The sequence below is a fragment of the Syngnathus floridae genome, chromosome 2 (assembly GCF_059516105.1).
Source record: "Syngnathus floridae isolate MCC-2025c chromosome 2, RoL_Sflo_1.0, whole genome shotgun sequence".
NCBI lineage: Eukaryota > Metazoa > Chordata > Actinopteri > Syngnathiformes > Syngnathidae > Syngnathus > Syngnathus floridae.
Genome location: NC_142414.1, coordinates 5,840,281 through 5,858,287, shown reverse-complemented (window position 1 = coordinate 5,858,287; position 18,007 = coordinate 5,840,281). Strand labels below are relative to the sequence as shown.

General features: G+C 41.2%; 3 protein-coding genes across 9 annotated transcripts in view; 1 reads left to right on the top strand and 2 right to left on the bottom strand.

The window, feature by feature from the left end:
• Window positions 1–47: 47 nt before the first annotated feature.
• On the bottom strand, window positions 48–10,603 carry atg13 (ATG13 autophagy related 13 homolog (S. cerevisiae)). Of its 4 annotated transcripts, none has more exons than XM_088369096.1 (18): window positions 10,418–10,603; window positions 9,737–9,817; window positions 9,544–9,624; window positions 9,253–9,372; window positions 9,038–9,084; window positions 6,124–6,264; window positions 6,015–6,055; window positions 5,795–5,891; window positions 5,559–5,681; window positions 3,922–4,015; window positions 3,438–3,536; window positions 3,196–3,267; window positions 2,986–3,092; window positions 2,768–2,894; window positions 2,415–2,489; window positions 2,216–2,323; window positions 2,015–2,146; window positions 48–1,932 (listed from the first exon to the last, which is right to left on the bottom strand). In XM_088369096.1, exons 2-18 carry the CDS (start codon window positions 9,803–9,805, stop codon window positions 1,855–1,857), a joined length of 1,611 nt encoding a protein of 536 aa, XP_088225222.1. In that variant the 5' UTR covers window positions 9,806–9,817; window positions 10,418–10,603; the 3' UTR covers window positions 48–1,854. The 4 variants fall into 4 exon arrangements, with proteins under 4 accessions (XP_088225222.1, XP_088225223.1, XP_088225224.1 ...); XM_088369097.1 differs by having other exon boundaries at window positions 5,574–5,681; XM_088369098.1 differs by lacking the exon at window positions 3,438–3,536 and having other exon boundaries at window positions 10,418–10,602.
• Window positions 10,604–10,632: 29 nt separating this feature from the next.
• Window positions 10,633–13,524, top strand: harbi1 (harbinger transposase derived 1). 3 transcript variants are annotated; one of them, XM_088369106.1, is made up of 6 exons: window positions 10,633–10,797; window positions 11,161–11,326; window positions 11,409–11,611; window positions 11,678–11,973; window positions 12,053–12,224; window positions 12,306–12,593. In XM_088369106.1, the coding sequence occupies exons 2-6, from the start codon at window positions 11,162–11,164 to the stop codon at window positions 12,337–12,339; spliced, it is 870 nt and encodes a 289-aa protein (XP_088225232.1). In that variant the 5' UTR covers window positions 10,633–10,797; window position 11,161; the 3' UTR covers window positions 12,340–12,593. The 3 variants fall into 3 exon arrangements, with proteins under 3 accessions (XP_088225232.1, XP_088225230.1, XP_088225231.1); XM_088369104.1 differs by having other exon boundaries at window positions 10,634–10,797; window positions 12,053–12,228; window positions 12,306–13,524; XM_088369105.1 differs by lacking the exon at window positions 10,633–10,797 and having other exon boundaries at window positions 10,804–11,326; window positions 12,053–12,228; window positions 12,306–13,524.
• Window positions 12,594–18,007, bottom strand: part of creb3l1 (cAMP responsive element binding protein 3-like 1) — a 37,039-nt gene continuing 31,625 nt past the window's right edge. For both annotated transcript variants that reach the window (XM_088369102.1, XM_088369101.1), the window contains 4 exons: window positions 14,999–15,101; window positions 14,760–14,910; window positions 14,355–14,517; window positions 12,594–14,282 (listed from right to left, as the gene is read on the bottom strand). In XM_088369102.1, coding sequence (XP_088225228.1) covers window positions 14,246–14,282; window positions 14,355–14,517; window positions 14,760–14,910; window positions 14,999–15,101 — 454 coding nt within the window. In that variant the 3' untranslated portion in view covers window positions 12,594–14,245. The remainder of the gene's footprint in view (window positions 14,283–14,354; window positions 14,518–14,759; window positions 14,911–14,998; window positions 15,102–18,007) is intronic.

Genomic DNA, 18,007 nt, shown 5'->3' with positions numbered 1-18,007 from the left:
GTTACATATTTTCTTGGTAGTTAATCAGGTGGGTTAACATCGACTAATCATTTCAACATGCTTTTTATTGGAACATCAAGTTAAAGGTTTCAACCAGAACATGGGATGCAAATCTTGCTGGAAATTTAAATTTCCCCCAATGTGCAACAGCCTGCAGAAAATGCACTGAAAATGGAGTCTGTATAGCCGCCTCACACTAGACTTCAAAGGGCTATTACTGCATTTGTGGAATATAAATTAAGCAGAAGATTTGCCTGTTTGTAATCCATCGGGTTGTGAGGGGCTGCCATTTTGCCTTGTTCAAGTGGCAACTTGCTGATGTCTCAAATTGACATCATAGTGCATAAAGGCTTATTCTGCACTCCAGGGAAGTCAATTTTATTGACCTCTGACCAGGGAAAATGCTCTCAAGTGCCACTCAAGTCACATAGTCAGAGAAAAAATGTCTAACATGGGGACACAGTCAACAGCAAAACTATTGAAAAAATATATTTAGCTATCTTTGTTACATTAAATTTATGGTAATGTGAAAATGAAGTGTAAAATTTGACCAAAATGTTAGTGGTTTACCAAAATGGCAAATCAGTTTTTCAGCCTAATGTTGAACAGTCCCATCTTGAATAAAAGAAAAAAAATAGTTCATGGAAGAAATTAAAAGATGTTTTCATCCATTACAAATTATTTGACAAAACGTTATGAAATATAATTACTGACTGCTTTAATATATACTGTTATCAAGTCAGGTTTGCTGAATGTGTTTCAAGCAACAACAAAACTTAACCTTTTGAGGTTGAAAGTGGTACAATTTGAGTGGAATAAATCATTTTTGGGAATACATCACATGACCAAACCCCTAAAACAGATGAGCTAAAGGGTTATTACCTCAGCACTGAGATACTGATGTCACCTTCAGTTGACAGCAAGTGGCATAATGGCAGCCCCCTGAGATGGTTAAAAACAGGAGGATTTTATTGCTTCATGCGCAACCAACAAAACAATCAGAAAGCTGTTCAATACTAGTGGAGGTCCATAGAACATAAGAAAATGACTTCACCTTTAAGATGTTGTAGGGTGTTATGCCATGCTTCATTACAATGAAAACAGATGGCTTACAACATCCATTTTAAGGTTGATTCAAGCTGCGTGAGTTTGAGTAGATTTATCTGTACAACACTACTGGGGAAAGTGTAGACACTTGATTGAAATCCTCAGACCAGCTGGGAACTTGGAGCTAGAACAATCGCCTCTACTTTACAATTAAGAGACAGTGTGTAGACAACATTTTGATTTGTAAATGTTCATTTTAAAAAAAAAAAATTTAAATAAGATGGCAAAAAATATGTTTTATCACAATGTTCCTTTTGCCCCTTTAACCATGGTCATATCTATATTTTCATTTTACAATGACTGCAGCTATAAACATGCGAAGCAATGGGACAATCACAAAGATGGTGAAAACAGTAAATCCAAACAATAATTAAGTCAGTCAGTCAAAAGCCAAAGAATTAAATTGGTTCGTCAAACAAGTGGACAAATTCTACACACTGTCTCTAAATGCATTAAGCAGCTAGTTACTGTGTTAGGCTAAATGCATTCTCAAGGTAATTCTAGCAGGTTGCGTCCCTGGTTTTCACTGAACATTTAAATGACATGCTTTTATTGCATGGATGCTTGTTTAAAGTGATAAGTTCAGTGTTTTATGTCATTATGAACATTTTAAGCAGGATCCAAGTGCGTGTCAGTCTCAGAAGTTGTATTTACAGTGAATGTTTTGTACAAGCTGGGACACAAGTGGCATTGGGATGAAAAACATCAGGAAACTGATAAAGTTGACTTCTCGCTTGCTGTCATTCTCTATTGGAGCATATCCACAAAGGCGTCAAATTCGTCAATGTTTCTTTCGTAGATTGCCAGTTTCTCTGGCAGCGAATCCTGCAGGCATAGTACATACACTGTTAGAGACAACTTACACAGCTTAATTTTGTCGTCTAAAGGTTGAAAAAATAAATCATACTACGAGATCATCAGCCATCGACTGGGAACTGATGTGAAGCGAGAGGCTGGCCAATTGCGGAGGGTTCTGAAATTCCCTGTAGAATGTTCCTAAATCCATCGGCAACAAGTCGTCTTTAGAGAAAGCTGGCCGCTAAAAACATGAAACATTGGGTCAGATGAGAATGCAGTGGTCCTCAAAGAGTTGATATGACGAACGTACAAAGTCAACCATGACAAAGTCATCCTGCTGCCCCAAGCCGTCTGAGCCTTGCGAGTGAAGGCTGGCCTGCAGAGGGGACATGCAGGAAGGAGAGTCTGGAGGATGTACCTGTCACACACGCGCGCACGCACACGCACACTCTGTGTGATTCTCAAAAGTACGGGCCAATGCTCACTGAACCCATGGCATCCACACTTACCATTGGATCATTGTCCTCAGAGTCTAGGCCTCTGGGAGCAAACGCAGCAAATGGCAGGTCCATTGTGGTTGAGAGCTAAAAACACCAGGGAAAGTCATGCCACTGAGATAAAAAAAAAAAAAAAAAACTACAAGAACATACGCTGCATGTTCATTCAACAACAATCATTATATGCATTGTTAAAAAACTTGAACACAACTTTTTTCAGTTAAAGTTTAGACATTACATGACAATGGTGGAAATCTTTTTTCCAAAGGATTTATCATCACAAAAACCTGACATTTGAAAATAGGCGTGTAGACTCTACACGCACTGCTGGATCATTATGTATAAACATGCATTTTTTTCCTTACCCGTGCATTGGGTTTATTGACAAAAGCTCCAACTTTCCTCGTCAAGGCATTAAGAGTCTCGACTGGGTCAAAGGGAGAGGTGCTCCTCCTTCCCTCTCCGCTGTGGGACAAAATGTCATTGTCGCCACTGGGAAGGGAGGCCATACGTGAAATCAGACTACCACAGATTCACATCATCGACTCGTTTCTTTTGTGAAATGACGTCGAGGTACAATTACCGGCTGCCAGGTATATTGGGTATGTGCTCCACTGTCAGATGAGCTTCGGTGCCATGATAGGGCTGCGCTGGATGCAACACCCCGCCCTCCTTCCCAGCGTGCAGCATCTGGAGTGCATGAATTTGGTGTTGACCATGAACTCCAACATCGCCTGATATGCACCTGCAGGCATTTGCTCCTCACATGCTCTTTTACCAGTCTGATTATTACCTGGCTTGGATTGGCAGCAGTGTGGCAAAGGTCAGGAGTTCCTGCTAGAACGGGAGGCTGGTAGGATAGCAGCTGCATGTGCAGACAAATAGGAGAACAGATGCATGAATCATCTTTAGCAAATTCTGTATAGATTGAGTGAGCCTGTTAGTAATAGGGATAAAAAAAGGGCAAGATCAATGAAAGTAAGAGTGTAAGCAGACTGCAATTAAAAACAAAAAGATGTGCCCGTGTAGACTCACAGGATGAGTGACGAGACCGGAAACCAGTGGAAACTGTGGATTGTCCAGAGGAAGTGCCTTAGACAGTTTCGAAGGAGAAGGACTCAGCGTACAGAAGCACTGAAAAGCGGTCCAGTGGCAGGAGGAAAAGAGGGAAGAGAATAGAAAAACATGCAAGGAGGTAAAGAAAGAGTTCCGTAAAATCCAATCTTTTGAGCATGTTGCATTGCAATTGTCAATACATATCTATGACCACCTTTTTAAAGTGGCCCAGGTTGGATTTGGATAAATAGAAATTGAGCCATTCAAACTGTCTTTAAAAAAAAAAAAAAAAAAGAAACAGGCCGCAAGTGAGATTAAAAAATAAGATCGGAATTGAGCTAATGGGTGACTTCTGAATAGGTTTTGGGATAAGAAAAAAAAACTTCAAATAAACTGCAGAAGTTAAAGAAAGCAGAAAAAAGTTGCGGTTTATAGTCTTTTGCTAAGGAAAAGGGGGCATTACCTGAGAGGGGGGGGAAGTGGAGAAGGACGTAGTGCAAACTTCCTGCGAATCCTGAACTCCTGCAAATGCTTCACCATCGTCGTCGTCTGTTGCTCTGTGAAGAAAAAGTTAGTTGCTAAATTTGTTAGCTGTTGGTGACGGTGCTGAAGTGGCCGGCGGCAGTCAAAGAAATAAATCCCGGACATTTTTGAAATTCCCCCTGGACATTTTTTTAGGTCTCAAAAGTAGTGCATGTCCGGGTAAAAAGAGGACGTCTGATCACCCAAAACCGGAGCAATAATAGATTCGAACAAGCCAACGTGCAAAAAATGCTTGAGGCTCCATGCCACTGCTGCTGATTTATGATCGATCAGTCTTGCTTGTTTTCATTGATGTGTGACTTGAAGGCTCCATGCCACTACTGCTCTTTTTTAATGTATAAAGTTTACTATATGGGTTAAGCAGTTTTAAATAAATGAGTGATTTTAAAAGTAAGTGGATTCTGTTGTTTTTTACCGTGGTACCGAATGAGTATCCAGAATCGTGGTAAATCACAGGTATTGGTACTGACTACTGAAATTCTGGTATTGGTATCACTGGGCAATAATATCCTATTCTTGTCACCTGAATGTTGTTAGTCACTTAAATGTTGTACAGAGGCTGAGATCAACCAGAGTCAAATTCCTTGTTTGGCATGCACAAACTTGGCCAATAAAGCTGATTCTGATGCCACTAGTCTGAATTGCTAATTTATTATTTGAATAATTGAATCTTATTTTAGTTAGTCAACAACAATAATTAAGCAAAGTAACATGAGGGATTGATTGTCATTGTTTTCCAAAGTAAAAGTAGATGTTTGGAAATGTCAACCTGCTTTCACAAATGATTAAAGAAATCAGAATTAATTACTTGTTTCTAAAACCTTTGATAATGTATTTGTTGTAAACTGATTGCTTAATTTTGACACCTCTGTGATGGATAGAATTGTTGGCACACAATTGTTGTCTGAATGTCAATGGACAAAACAATTTGCCAATAAAGCCTCATTTTGTGCAACCGCCCTTGTTTGATGCTGCTGACCTGAGTCAGTAAATCAATCAATCAATCATAATCTATTCAAACGAGCCACGATCGGGGCAGAGTCAAGTTGTTATCTAACTTTTTTTTTCTCTGTTTTCGGCTTTTTCTTTTTCTACAGTTGCCTGCTTGCTCCCACAGCGCATGTGCGAGGACTCGCAAAGCGCAACCCAGATTATTTTTCTTTTGATTGTTTTCAACATGTTTCAGCGATTAGACTGAAAACAGTTTTTTAAATATCCCTAACAATTAGAATTGCAGACAAAACACATGAGCGTCCAGTCATTTCCATAATAAATTATGTAAGTTTTGTAATTGTTGGCAACTCTGGTTTTATTTAATGTCTGAAGAACAAGACACTTCTTCAACTCTTGCAAGTATCAGCTTTGTGTTTAACCAAACAGGTCCAGATTTTACCCTGACTAAGCAGTGACTAAATTAAAAAAAAGACATGAGCATTAGCTCAGGGCACTATACTTTTGCTGGCCATTCTTTTGGTGGAGTGGTATAAGATTTTTTGAGAACATAATGCTCAAGCATGCAAGGTTGGGAATAAAAAAAAAAATTGAAGTCCTTCTTACTTGTGTACTGGGTACCTGTAGTTGCAGGGCTGACCCATATTTGCAGGTTGCTGGCTGCCACAGGGAGGGTCCACAAAGTGGTCCACAATAATCCCCATGATAGGCGCAGATCGCTCAAATTGTCTGCAAGACCAAGATGCATTTGTTTAAAAAAAATAATAATAATAATCACTGGACATTCTATGAACTACACACTACAGTATGACATGTCAAACGGCCGAGCAAATGTTACCTACCTGTTGGACATTAAAGCCAGGTTTGTGCGATAGGCACAAGAAAGTGTGACAGTGCCAACGGGGGTTCCCACAACACCAACACGCACCGTCTGGAAACCTTCAAAAATTGGAAACAAAGACTTGACTGAAAGCTATTGATGAATGTTTTAGAGAAGTAAAAAACATTCATATTGTTTGAGTTATGGTGGGAATAATTTTAATACAATAAAATAATAACTACCTTCTCCTAATCCTCTCATCTGAACTTCTCCAAAATAGATCCTAGACAAACGAGGCACAAACAATGAGCAGACGGAACGTTGGAGTGATGAGAAACTGGTCTAACTCACCTGTATAATATGACATAGTCATGTCCCTGCTTTCTGGACAGTTTATAGGCAGGCGTTACTCTAGTGACGGCCAGCAGAGATTTCAGAAGGACAGACAGACGGTCGTAAACAGTATACGACACTTTTATGTCCTTATCACACCTACAAAATAAAAACATGTTGATTTATTCAAGATTCAAGAGTTTTTTATTCGCCATGTTTGAGCGTGCCAAACAAGGAATTTGACTTCGGTAAATCACAGCCTCTGTTCAACATTTAGGTGACTAACAACACTCAGGACATGTGAAAAACGAAAGATATTCTCAAACATCCCCTGATCTTAAACTGATCTTAAACTCCCAAGAGGGCAAGGAAAAACTCAAAACTCCAGCTAGGGGAAATGAGAAACCTTGAGAAGAGACCACAGATGGGAGGGTCCCTCTTCTAGGATGACCAGGCTGCAATGGATGCAGAGAGGACACATAGTACAAACAGTGTAGACAAAAAAGGTGTGGAAAGCGGGATGTTATTGCACAGTAATGACTCTGAGACTCTAAGAGTGGTGTGAGTTCATCAGAGCGACAGCCTGGGGGAAGAAGCTGTCTCTGTGTCTGCTGGTTTTAGTGTACAGAGCTCTATAACGGCATCCGGAGGGGAGTAGTTCAAACAGGCTGCAACCTGGGTGCGAAGGGTCTGTTGAGATGTTACTTGCACGTTTCCTGGTCCTGGACAGGTACAAGTCTTGGATAGATGGGAGGTTGATTCCAATTATCTTTTCTGCAGTCCTTATTGTCCGTTGCAGTCTGTGCTTGTCTTGTTTGGAGGCTGATCCAAACCAGACAGTGATGGAGGTGCAGAGGAAAGACTGGATGATGGCAGTGTAGAAGGTTTTCAGCAGCGCCCGCGGCAGGTTGAACTTCTTGAGCTGTCTCAGGAAGTACAGCCTCTGCTGGGCCTTCTTCCGGACAGAGTCAATGTGGCCGGTCCATTTCAGGTCCCGAGAGATTGTGGTTCCCAGGAACTTGAAGGTGTCTGATGAGAGAATAGTATTACTGCGGATAGTGAGGGGTGAAAGTGGTGAAGGGCCTCGCCTGAAGTCCACTGTCATCTCCACGGTCTTGAGCGGGTTCAGGTCCAGGTGGTTTTGGCTGCATCAGTGGACCAGCCGCTCCACCTCCTGTCTGTACGCAGTCTCATCACCCGTTCTGGATCAGTCCGATGAGAGTGGTGTCGTCTGCATACTTCAGGAGCTTCACAGAAGAGTCACTTGCGGAGAAATCGTTGGTGTAGAGGAAGAAGAGCAGTGGGGAGAGGACGCACCCCTGAGGGGCTCCAGTATTGGTGGTCAGGGTGTCAGATGTGATGCTCCCCAGCCTCACACGCTGTCTCCTGTTGGTCAGGAAGCTGGTGATCTACTGACAGGTGAAGGCAGGCACCGCGAGCTGGATGAGCTTCTGTTGGAGGATGTCAGGAGCGATGGTGTTGAACGCGGAGCTGAAGTCCACAAACAGGATCCTGGCGTACTTTCCTGGGGTGTCCAGGTGTTGCAGGATGTAGTGCAGTCCCATGTTGACCGCATCATCCACCGACCTGTTTGCCCGGTAGGCAAACTGGAGGGGGTCCAGCAGGGGGCCCGTGACATCCTTCAGGTGGTTCAGCACTAACCTCTCAAAAGATTTCATGACCACAGATGTCAGTGCAACAGGTCTATAGTCATTCACACCTGTGATGGCGGGCTTCTTGGCCACTGGAACGATGGTAGAGCTCTTGAAGCACGAGGGCACCTTACACAGCTCCAGGGAACGGTTGAAGATCCGTGCAAAGGTGGGCGCCAGCTGCTCAGCGCAGACTTTCAAGCAGGAAGGTGACACGCCGTCTGGGCCCGGCGCCTTCCTGATCTTTTGTCTCCGGAACATATGTTTCAGCACTTATTATTTTAAGAGCTATAATCGTCAAAACGATTAATTGGTCCGGCCCTAAAGGAAATAATCCCAAGCAGATTCCATCTCCGACGCTCCCTGTGTGGAGTTTGCATGTTCTCCCCGTGCCCGTGTGGGTTTTCTCCGGGCACTCCGGTTTCCTCCCACATGCCAACCCCCCCCCCCAAAAAAAACATGCTTGGTAAAACAATTGAGCACTCCAAATTGCCCCTAGGTGTGAGTGCGAATGCGGATGTTCGTCTCTGTGTGCCCTGCGATCGTCTGGCAACCGGTTTAGGGTGTCCCCCGCCTACTGCCCGATGACTCCTGGGATAGGCGACCCCCGTGGGGATAAACGGTATAGAAAATGGATGGATGGATGATTTAGACTCTTATCAAGAAAACCTTTGGAAAATGATTTGATCAGTTCATAAGGTCAGCTCGTTGAGATATTTTGGTTGTCTTTAATATATTGGTTCAAAAGATATTTGCCCTAAGCTATTGCCCAAGTTTAAATAATAACAATAAATACTGTTTTTAGAGTCGAGGAGACTTTGGCTGGTTGGACATTAGTGTACTTATTTGTTGCGGCTTTCAATATCGGCCTACATATCAACCATGTTTGCATTATCCAGCCGATGGTAAAGTATTTCCTATGTATGTCGACCGTTGAATTATTGATCCGATAAATATAATGCATCCTGATTTAGGGACAGTTGGCAGCTCTGTAACTCTGTTACTTTGAAATGGAGAAGAAAAAAACAACCCACATCTGCAAACATCTGGGCATATGACAGAAGCAGAGCGTAGGGACTTTCCAATCTGTACAAGTTGTACTTTGATTTTCATTGTGTATTCTGAAAAATGAAATTTCCATCATAACATGCCGTTATGAATCACCATGTTTGAGAATCTTTAGTGCAGCGCGTTGAAAGTCCAAAGATTCCTTCAAATAAATTTGGTCAATGAGCTCTAAAGTCTTTCTCTAAATTTGTAAGAAAAGACCAACATCTTACTTTTCATTAATCTCTAGGCACCAAGTCTCTAACTCCATCGAGTCCCCCTGGATGAAAGAGAGGCAGATGATTATGCATTTTGGAGTTCTATTTGGTTAGGTATTTTCACTGAGTGTGTAAAGATTAGCACTGGAATAAATAATGTTGGATATCATAAAATCTATATCAAAAACGTTTTAGTTTTAAATAAAAGCATTTAAAAAATAGAGTTTTACCTCCGAAGTCTTCAGAGAGATCTCCACGCACATTGAGTGTCCTACGCCTGGAAGCTGGCCAGCCAAAATTTTCTTTGCTTCATGGGTCACTTCTGGGATGTCTTTGATTGCTAAATTGAACTACAAAATAAAACAAATGAACATAAATAAATTATAATCACACTTAGAATGAAAAAGATAAGTGTGGATGTCACAAAAACTATAAATAACAAGGATCCTTGCACATTGTGTGTCATACTCTTCCACACAGCGCAGTAAGAAATTAATGCCCATGAAAAAAAATAGTTTTACCCAGTCAGAGCCAGTGGGGGACGGAGACGAGCGAGTACATATCTTCTCACCAAGGCGAGCCTGGACTATCACCTGAACAGTCTACAATACACCAACGATGCAATCAAACGGTTATTTAACACGAAAAGTACTATTTATTTTTACAGTTATCAATAATAACGTGACTAGAACATATCATAAAGCATCGTCTCACCTTTAAGGCAAAGAACTTAATGAATTTATCCAAGTCTTTTTTATCCTGGGTACTCAGGTCACTGTCCATGTTGTTACCACCCTGCAATCGAGCATGAGCATACAGTATATTGAAGCTGTTTGTGCGTATAAGAAAAATCATAAATGACAGCAAGTAACATCCATCCATCCATCATCCTGCTAAAAATACAGTACTGTCTTAAACGAATATGCAGAACTGAAGCTGGAATAAAGAACATACAGCTACAGATATACACTTTCCCCATTGAATATGAAGCGAAATACCTACCTTGCATTCGTAAAAACCGCACATACACAGCTTCCAAAATTCTACACATTGAAATATTTAGTACGACACTTACTAAAACTCCATTACCATATTAAAGCCTTGGATTAATCATTGTTATATTACGGCAGATACGCAGAGTGAAAGCCAATACGGCCTTTACGTCGCTATTAGAATATCCATTGAGCTACTGTACAAAGATCATTCGTAATTTTAATCCATTGAAGAGCACTTTGCAATGGACACTATAAAATGTAGACGCTAGCAAGACGCCAATAGATTAATAGGTTCTCCATCAGAACTGATGAATCATTAGAACACGGCTAATGCCAGGCTGGCCATCAATAGCTAGCTGGACGTCGCGCACTTTAAACCCATCACAAAAAGCAAACCTACATGAGGTTTTCCTTTAGCAACGCGGCTTTGATGAGAAACAAATCAGCTCAATAAATAGGACTCTCGATTCAGTTGTCCAGAATCGCGAATAAAACCAATTCTGATGTAAACAACGTCAACAGCGGCCGTGCCACATTTGTGTTTCTCTTTTCCATGTCGACGTGTTTAGATAGCAAATGTTTCACAATAGCACTTTCGTGAATTTGTATGTGTAGTATATTAAAAGAATATACATTCAGGCTTGTTAATCTACGACATTATAAAACATTTTGGGTGGACTCAAGCGTATTCATTTGCTCTTTTTTTTGTTTTCTTTTTTCATTTTTGACGAATCTAAGAAGTAGTGTGGTAAGGCACTTTGTGTCCTCAGACTTAGTTGGGTAAGACGGACGATAAACCGATTTTTTTTAATGCATTTTTATTGTTTATGTGCATTGCGTTTCATTATTTCAGACATTGTATTTATTTATCGTAGGCCTATAATGAGCTTGTTTACACATATGACTTAGAAATATAGCATGGGGATTTAGCACGTTGGTTTCAATTGATTCGCATAAGCACTAATGTTAGCATTTCATTCAACAAAGATGTGTTTAGATAACATTTATTTATGTGGATTATATAGATTTATATAAACAGTCAAACCAAACAATGCTTGGAGTTCGAAGAAAAACGTTAATTAGTACTATTAGTACGATAGTTGTAGTCAAGTGCAGTAATTTGTTGTTATTTATCACACACAGCATGGCGATCTCAATAGCCGTTTTGGACTGTGATTTACTGTTGCACGGCCGTGGTCACAAAACCTTGGACCGCTTTGACGTGGGCTCTGTGTCAGACGAATTTCTCGTCTCACAGTTTGGCTTCCCCAGAGAATTCATCCTGTACTTGGTAGAGTTACTCAGAGAGGTAAACTCTCACGCTTTCAAGGGTTAACTGTCAGCTTTATCTCAGATCTACCGGAATATTTTGTTCTATTTTTGTGTACCAGTCCCTCTGTAGACGCACACAGAGATCCAGAGCCATCAGTCCTGAGGTTCAGGTACTGGCCGCGTTGGGGTTCTACACGTCGGGCTCTTTTCAGACATCAATGGGAGATACAATTGGAATCAGCCAAGCATCCATGTCCAGATGTGTTTCCAATGTGACCAAAGCTCTGGTTGAGAAAGCTCCTCAGTTCATCACGTTGAAAAGGTAAATAAATAATCGAGATGTTTATCTTGCGAGAGCGATATTGATGAAGAATGGTTTCTTGTGCAGAGAGGCCGTGATCCAAGAGCAGACCTCCCAGGAGTTCCAGAGGGTGGCAGGATTAACGGGCATTCTCGGAGTACTGGACTGCGTTCAGGTCGCCATCAAGGCTCCGAACAGCGAAGACTCATCCTATGTTAACAAGAAGGGCTTTCACTCCATTGGGTGTCAGCTTGTTTGTGATGCCCGAGGCCTGCTACTCAGCGCAGAAACTCACTGGCCCGGTGGGCTCAAAGGCGTCGACGTTCTGGAAAGATCTGGCCTTTTTAAAGAACTGCAAGAAATTGAGGAGGGCTATTTGCTGGGTGAGAACTGTTTGGCTAGGTACTAACTACAAATTTAGTTCATTGATGGTGAAAAAGTCAAACATCTTCTGATTATTAGGTGACAGCTGTTATCCTTTAAGGAAGTGGTTGATGACCCCGGTGGATTGCCCTGAATCCCCTGCAGAGTTTGGATACAATCTCGCTCACACGGCCACGCATGAGATTGTGGATAGAACGTTTCGAGCCATCCAGACTAGATTCAGATGTTTGGATGGAACCAAAGGGTATTTGCAGGTATTTCACTTCTAACTGCGTTAAGAAAAAGAACAGTTCACGTACTAAACCACTATCATCATCACTGCTCTGCACAGTACTCACCAGAAAGGAGTGCATCCATCGTGTTAGCTTGTTGCGTTCTCCACAATGCCTCCCTGCAGTCAGGTTTAGACGCCTGGACTCTGGAAAGGACGGACCCGCCGGAGCAACCCGAAACCCTGGAGCAGAGGCCCGAGGACCGTGACGATCAGGCTGAGAAGCTTCGCAAACAGCTCATCCTGAAACACTTCAGCTAATGTGTGCCTGAACTCTGCAGGGCTTTGCTCAAGAACAAGCCGAGATCACACAGTTGTATTTAAACCAAGAAAGTCAAGAGACAGTGATGCTGATGCAGATTTTTAATATTTTGCTGGTTTCTAATCTACTGACTACACTAATATAACAGGCATATATAAAGTAACATGCAACACGCTGTACAAAAACAACAAGAATCTTCTGTGAACATGAGTTGATTTACTTCCTCAAGTATTTGTGACCCAGCTTTCCCAAACAATTTATATAGTTTCCGTGTTGTCCAGGTCTGGAAAAAGTGACCAAACCCTCCCTCCAGCCATCCATCCCCCCACTCATTAAAAGACTTTGTAATGCATTTCCACAGGCAATGACACTGCAATCCACTAATTAGGCCCGCATTCACAATGGCACATCATTTATGTACACAAATGCATTGACGTTGACATTGCAAGCATGACAAAATAGCATTTTGTGGGTAGATCACACCAAATACAACGGATGGATACAGAGACAGATTATTCCAATTGTCAATTAAAGGCATCTCAATACTGCACAGAATTTTTCACATGAACAGAACAAGATGTTTTTTTTTAAGTTCTTTTGAAGATAGTAGTGGTCTTTCACATCTGGGAATGGAATTTGATATGTACACACTTTCTACAAACAGCCATAAATACGCACACACAAGCATTTTTCTTTATTGCCAACATGTTTTAAACCCAGTGTGTGGTAAAGTGGAATCAATCAAAGTTTACTTTTGCCCTGATTTCACAGTTGCTTGCATTTGAAGGGGAAAAAAAAGGTTATTTTTGATGAACGACAGTGAAACATAAAACATAATTACAGCTAAAAGACACAAACCCCAAAGTGGATGGCCACGGAGCAATACACAAACTTACACATGATCTAAATCTTTACACAATCCCAATGGTCAACACATCTTTCCTTTTTTTGTTGCATAAAATAAATGCAATTTTTTATGCTTGAAATATATTATGAAGAAATATTGTCATTTTTATACTTTTTAAAACATTTAGAAAAAAAAGAGGCAATAATGTATAAACTAAACTTTAAAATAGTACATTTAATATTTTTGTTGCATAATTTAAATATGCTCATTTTTGATGCTGCAACTATATATATATATATATATAGTTATATACATATATATATATACATATTATATACACACAATTTTTGATTTCATAAAAATACTTTGTCATGTTTCCCGCCCTCCTGTTAGAACTCTTCAATAGGAAAATACAGATAAGAAATTTTTGGGGGGTAGTAAAGTGAATGGGTGAATTCTGGTTAAGTAGAAATGCAGTTTGACCTCACAACTGACCTTTCAGAGCCATAAATGAATTGATGTGAGGTGTCAAACTGTCTGATAAAGACATTCAATTCGTGAGTGTTAAATTTGCACTACTTTAAGGCCTAGTGGAAGGCACTTGAAAGGCTTCCTGTGTAGGAGGACACGAGTCTTGTTTGCTTTGAAACATTAGCAGCAACACTAAAGACACCAGTACAGTGCACGGGGTGAAGTAGAAATCAGCGCTGGAGGTCAATGTGTGCATACATAGGAGTACGCTCTATGAGGTCAATAATTCCACGTGACAATGAGAGACCTACAGTATGTGTATGTATATTCTGTATATAATATGTGCCATGGTGGCTTGGAGGGGGGCCACCGTGAAACTTGAGTGAGGTCCAGTTGGCGACGGGAGGGCGGTTTAAGCTGTCAGAAGAATCCTGAACTGTCATTTGGTTTAGTTTCTCTGAGGAGGACAAAGTAGATGTCATGGTCAATGGTGGTCAATGTTTAGCACTTTGGAGTGATATAATCACACCTGTGGTCCGACTCGGGCGCCTTTGTCTGGTTTTTGTGGACATCAGCTGTGTGGTGGCTTGTCTGGATGTGTTTTTGTGACCGCTGCCTCTCCACTAATAACGTTGTAGCGGTTTCCTCCAGTGGAGAGCCTTCGTCAAAGAAGAGAAGGCTGCGAGAGCGGACTGCAACACAAACACACAGCTTGTTGTCACTTGATTGTCATTTGATTGTTAAAAAATACAAATTGTTTCATCTCAACCTTAAAAAATCCACTGTATTAAACTAATAAAATCTTTCCTAACTGTGCAGACCGTTTAAATATTGTGCTATAGGATGCTTAGTCTTTAGCGATTAAAGTCCTGCACAAGTCTCTTACTTATCAACCCACATTTCTTGATAGTACCACTTGACAGAAGCAACATACCCTGAGTGGTGGCGTACAGGTCTTCTGACTGGGGGGAGGGAGGAGAAGAAGAAGTATGCACGGGGGAAGAAGAGGCGTGAGTGACCAAAGAGATGGGGGAGAGGCAAGGAGAAAAGGAGCCCAACACCAAGACAAAGCACAATGCCATCATCTGCACAGAGACAACAAGACAATGTTTGGCCATTTATGTACATTCCAAATTGACAAGAGAAGAATACAAGGCAAGCCGCCACACTTACCATGAGGCACGTCCCTGTTTGAGTTGAGGCCATTTTACAAGCACGCGGGACAACTTTCCCTGAAATAAGCGATTGGAGTTTTTGGAGTTGCTGGAGAAGTGTTCTGCAGACACACATACATGACCAAATTGATGTATCCGTCAAACAAAGCTGGGCAGCATTGAGGGAAGGTTGAAAGAAATCTAAATCTAATCTGGAAAAAAAAAGATTAGGATGTTGCATTTGTGAAGAAGGCATTACAATCAACAAGTCAGGTAGAGAAAAGGCATGTGTAACCCTCTCTAAATCTCCAAGGAAAGGCTCGACCTAAGACGAAAGGAACTGATTTTTATAACAGACTTGATCTGCTTAGTTTGAAAAATCACTGCAAATTTTTACCGCTAGTGTAATTAACATAATGAACAAGGGAAATTGTCCAGTTATCTGATTTTTGTTAATCTTAGTGAACATGCGAATGTGTGCTTGTTATTGCACAATGTCCACAAAGCATTAACCCAACTTTCACAAAACTTGCACCCGAAGAAACGAATGCACATTGATTTAATGCAGAATCAATAATATTGGCTGTTAGATGTGGACCAATGCAAAGAACTAAAAGAACATACTTTTTGTGTGACCTGGAGAGCAGGGCTCTGATGGTATGCGCTGCAATGGCACAATGTGAACACTGAGGGGAGACACGAGCTGTTGATCATACATCAGTCACTGACTCAAAAAGCAGCCAAGTGAACCCAATGAATTCTAAGCAGTCAACTGGCACAGTGAGGAAGTCAGGCAGACCGTCAGTCAGCCGTTCAGCCTTTGTCACTCCCTTGTATCAGAAAAAACACACAGCACGCACACTTTGATGTCAAGCGCCAATGATGAATGGCTGCTGAAAATATATAACTTGTATTAAAAACTGAGGGATGAAATATGAAGGGCAAGTTAGGCCCATCATGTATTGGGTCTTTTTTTTTACTTAAGCACGACATATTTAATATGAACAAACTTGTTTTTAAACTTGCTGTGTTGACTCACATTTGTGCCAACGCAACCATATGAGTGATTGTTTATGAGAGGCTGTGTGTGTGTGTGTTGGGGGGGGGGGGGGGGGAAGGATGGGCGTTTCACGATGAAAACTTTAATTGCAGACTTCAACGGACAGACCCCCCCCACCCCCACCCCGGTCCTCCACCAGCACTTCTCTCCACCCAGGATTATCTCCAAGACACAGTATACAGTGTACTGCAGATCAGACATTGAGACATAATCATTGTTTTGTTTTGTTGTTTTTTCTCCTGTCCAACATCAAACTGGATTCTGATAATCCAAGCATGCATTGAGTCTTTTTTTAATCATTACATTTGTTGTCCGCATGTATAATTACCACTACAGAGAACATAAGTGTGACTTCTTTGTATATCTGTTTATGACCTGGCCCAGTCCTCTTTGAAAAATTGAAACCACACAAACTGATAATTGGGCCAAGCTGGAGTAGGATTCATATTTGTTGAATATGAATCCGTATGAAAATCAGTTTAGCTGAGCAATCTACAGTCTGCAGGAAATGGGGTCAAAATACAAAAAGTCCTGCCTAGCTACAAAAACAGATATGCTCAAACCTCATTGAATAAAGTACATAAGCAGACAAGTATATTCACATGTTAAATAAATAAAAGAAACATTTTAAGCATATAATTATACCTACACACCAAATCAATAAAGAAGACATAACTAGACATTTTTCATAAATGGTTTTTATAACTTTATGATCTGATATACTTCTGAGCACATTGAAATAACAAATGACTTTTGATATATTGCCTAAATAGCTTAATGACCCTTAAGGAACTGTGTAATGCATGCCTGATGTTTTTTCTCTGAATCATGGACACGACCAGAGTCGTCTTGACCGTTCAGTACTTGATTGTATCTTGTGTTTTGACTAATGCTAGACGCCAGTTTTTGATTACTACTGAACGCTCTGCATAGAGGGAAATAGTTTGCCTAACAAAGAAAGGATACGGTTGGAAGCATGATTAAAGTAAGAATAAGCAAAGACATGATGTATCAAAAGAACAGCAATAGATTAATGATGTCACAGCCAAAAGCTAACATAATTTCGTACAAAATGACAAAATTAAAAGAATCCAGCAGTACGACAGTCTATGTCCAAGATTGGAGAAGAATGTTCACAGGAAGGTCACGTGGAGATAAAACCAGCAGGTGCCAGAAGGAGCCACCCAAAGACTCGGCCAAAGATGATGGCCAAGGCCGAAAGACGGGATGGAAGACAACAGCCCCCCCTCCACACACACACACCAACAGAACCCCACCTCCACACCGAATCGCCCATAATCAGCACCACTCCCATGCAAGCAGACTCTCCTTCACCCTTGCCCCACCCCGAAGACTCATCACCCATCAATCTCGGCCCACAATGTGCTACTGAAAATAAAACTGATCTAACAACCTTGGACTTTGCCTTTTCTGAAAGGAAACTTTCCGCTCTTGAAGGGCCCAGCGCTGTATTGTACTTTCCTGAAAACAGAGCTTTTTGAACAGGAATTGTGATTGAACTCAACCAATCTGTGTAAGTCTAATTTCTGCTTCAGTGTCTTTGCATATTCCTAAATCTGAAGAAATCAAACGAGCACGCAGTGAGTAAATTGGATAACAGGTGATTGGCAAAGGCTTTTGCCGTGAGGCGCAGATAACGCGCTCCCTAAATTGTGGACAGAATCCAGCAAGTCATTTAAAGTCTGTGCTCCATTGACTGTAATGTTCTGAGTGATAGATCAGCTCTGTTCCAAGATAGCTGCCCTCTGGCAACATTGCTTCAGATTGGCTCAGTGTGCATGAGCAATCTCATCTTTATATATATAGTATGTATATAGCAATGTAGTATCTTAACCAGGGGTGTCCAAACTTTTTGCAAGGACGGCCAGATTTGATAAAGTGAAGGGGCCCGGGGGCCAATACTTTTTTCAGACATTTTTTAACTACAGAAATTTCATGCAAATACAT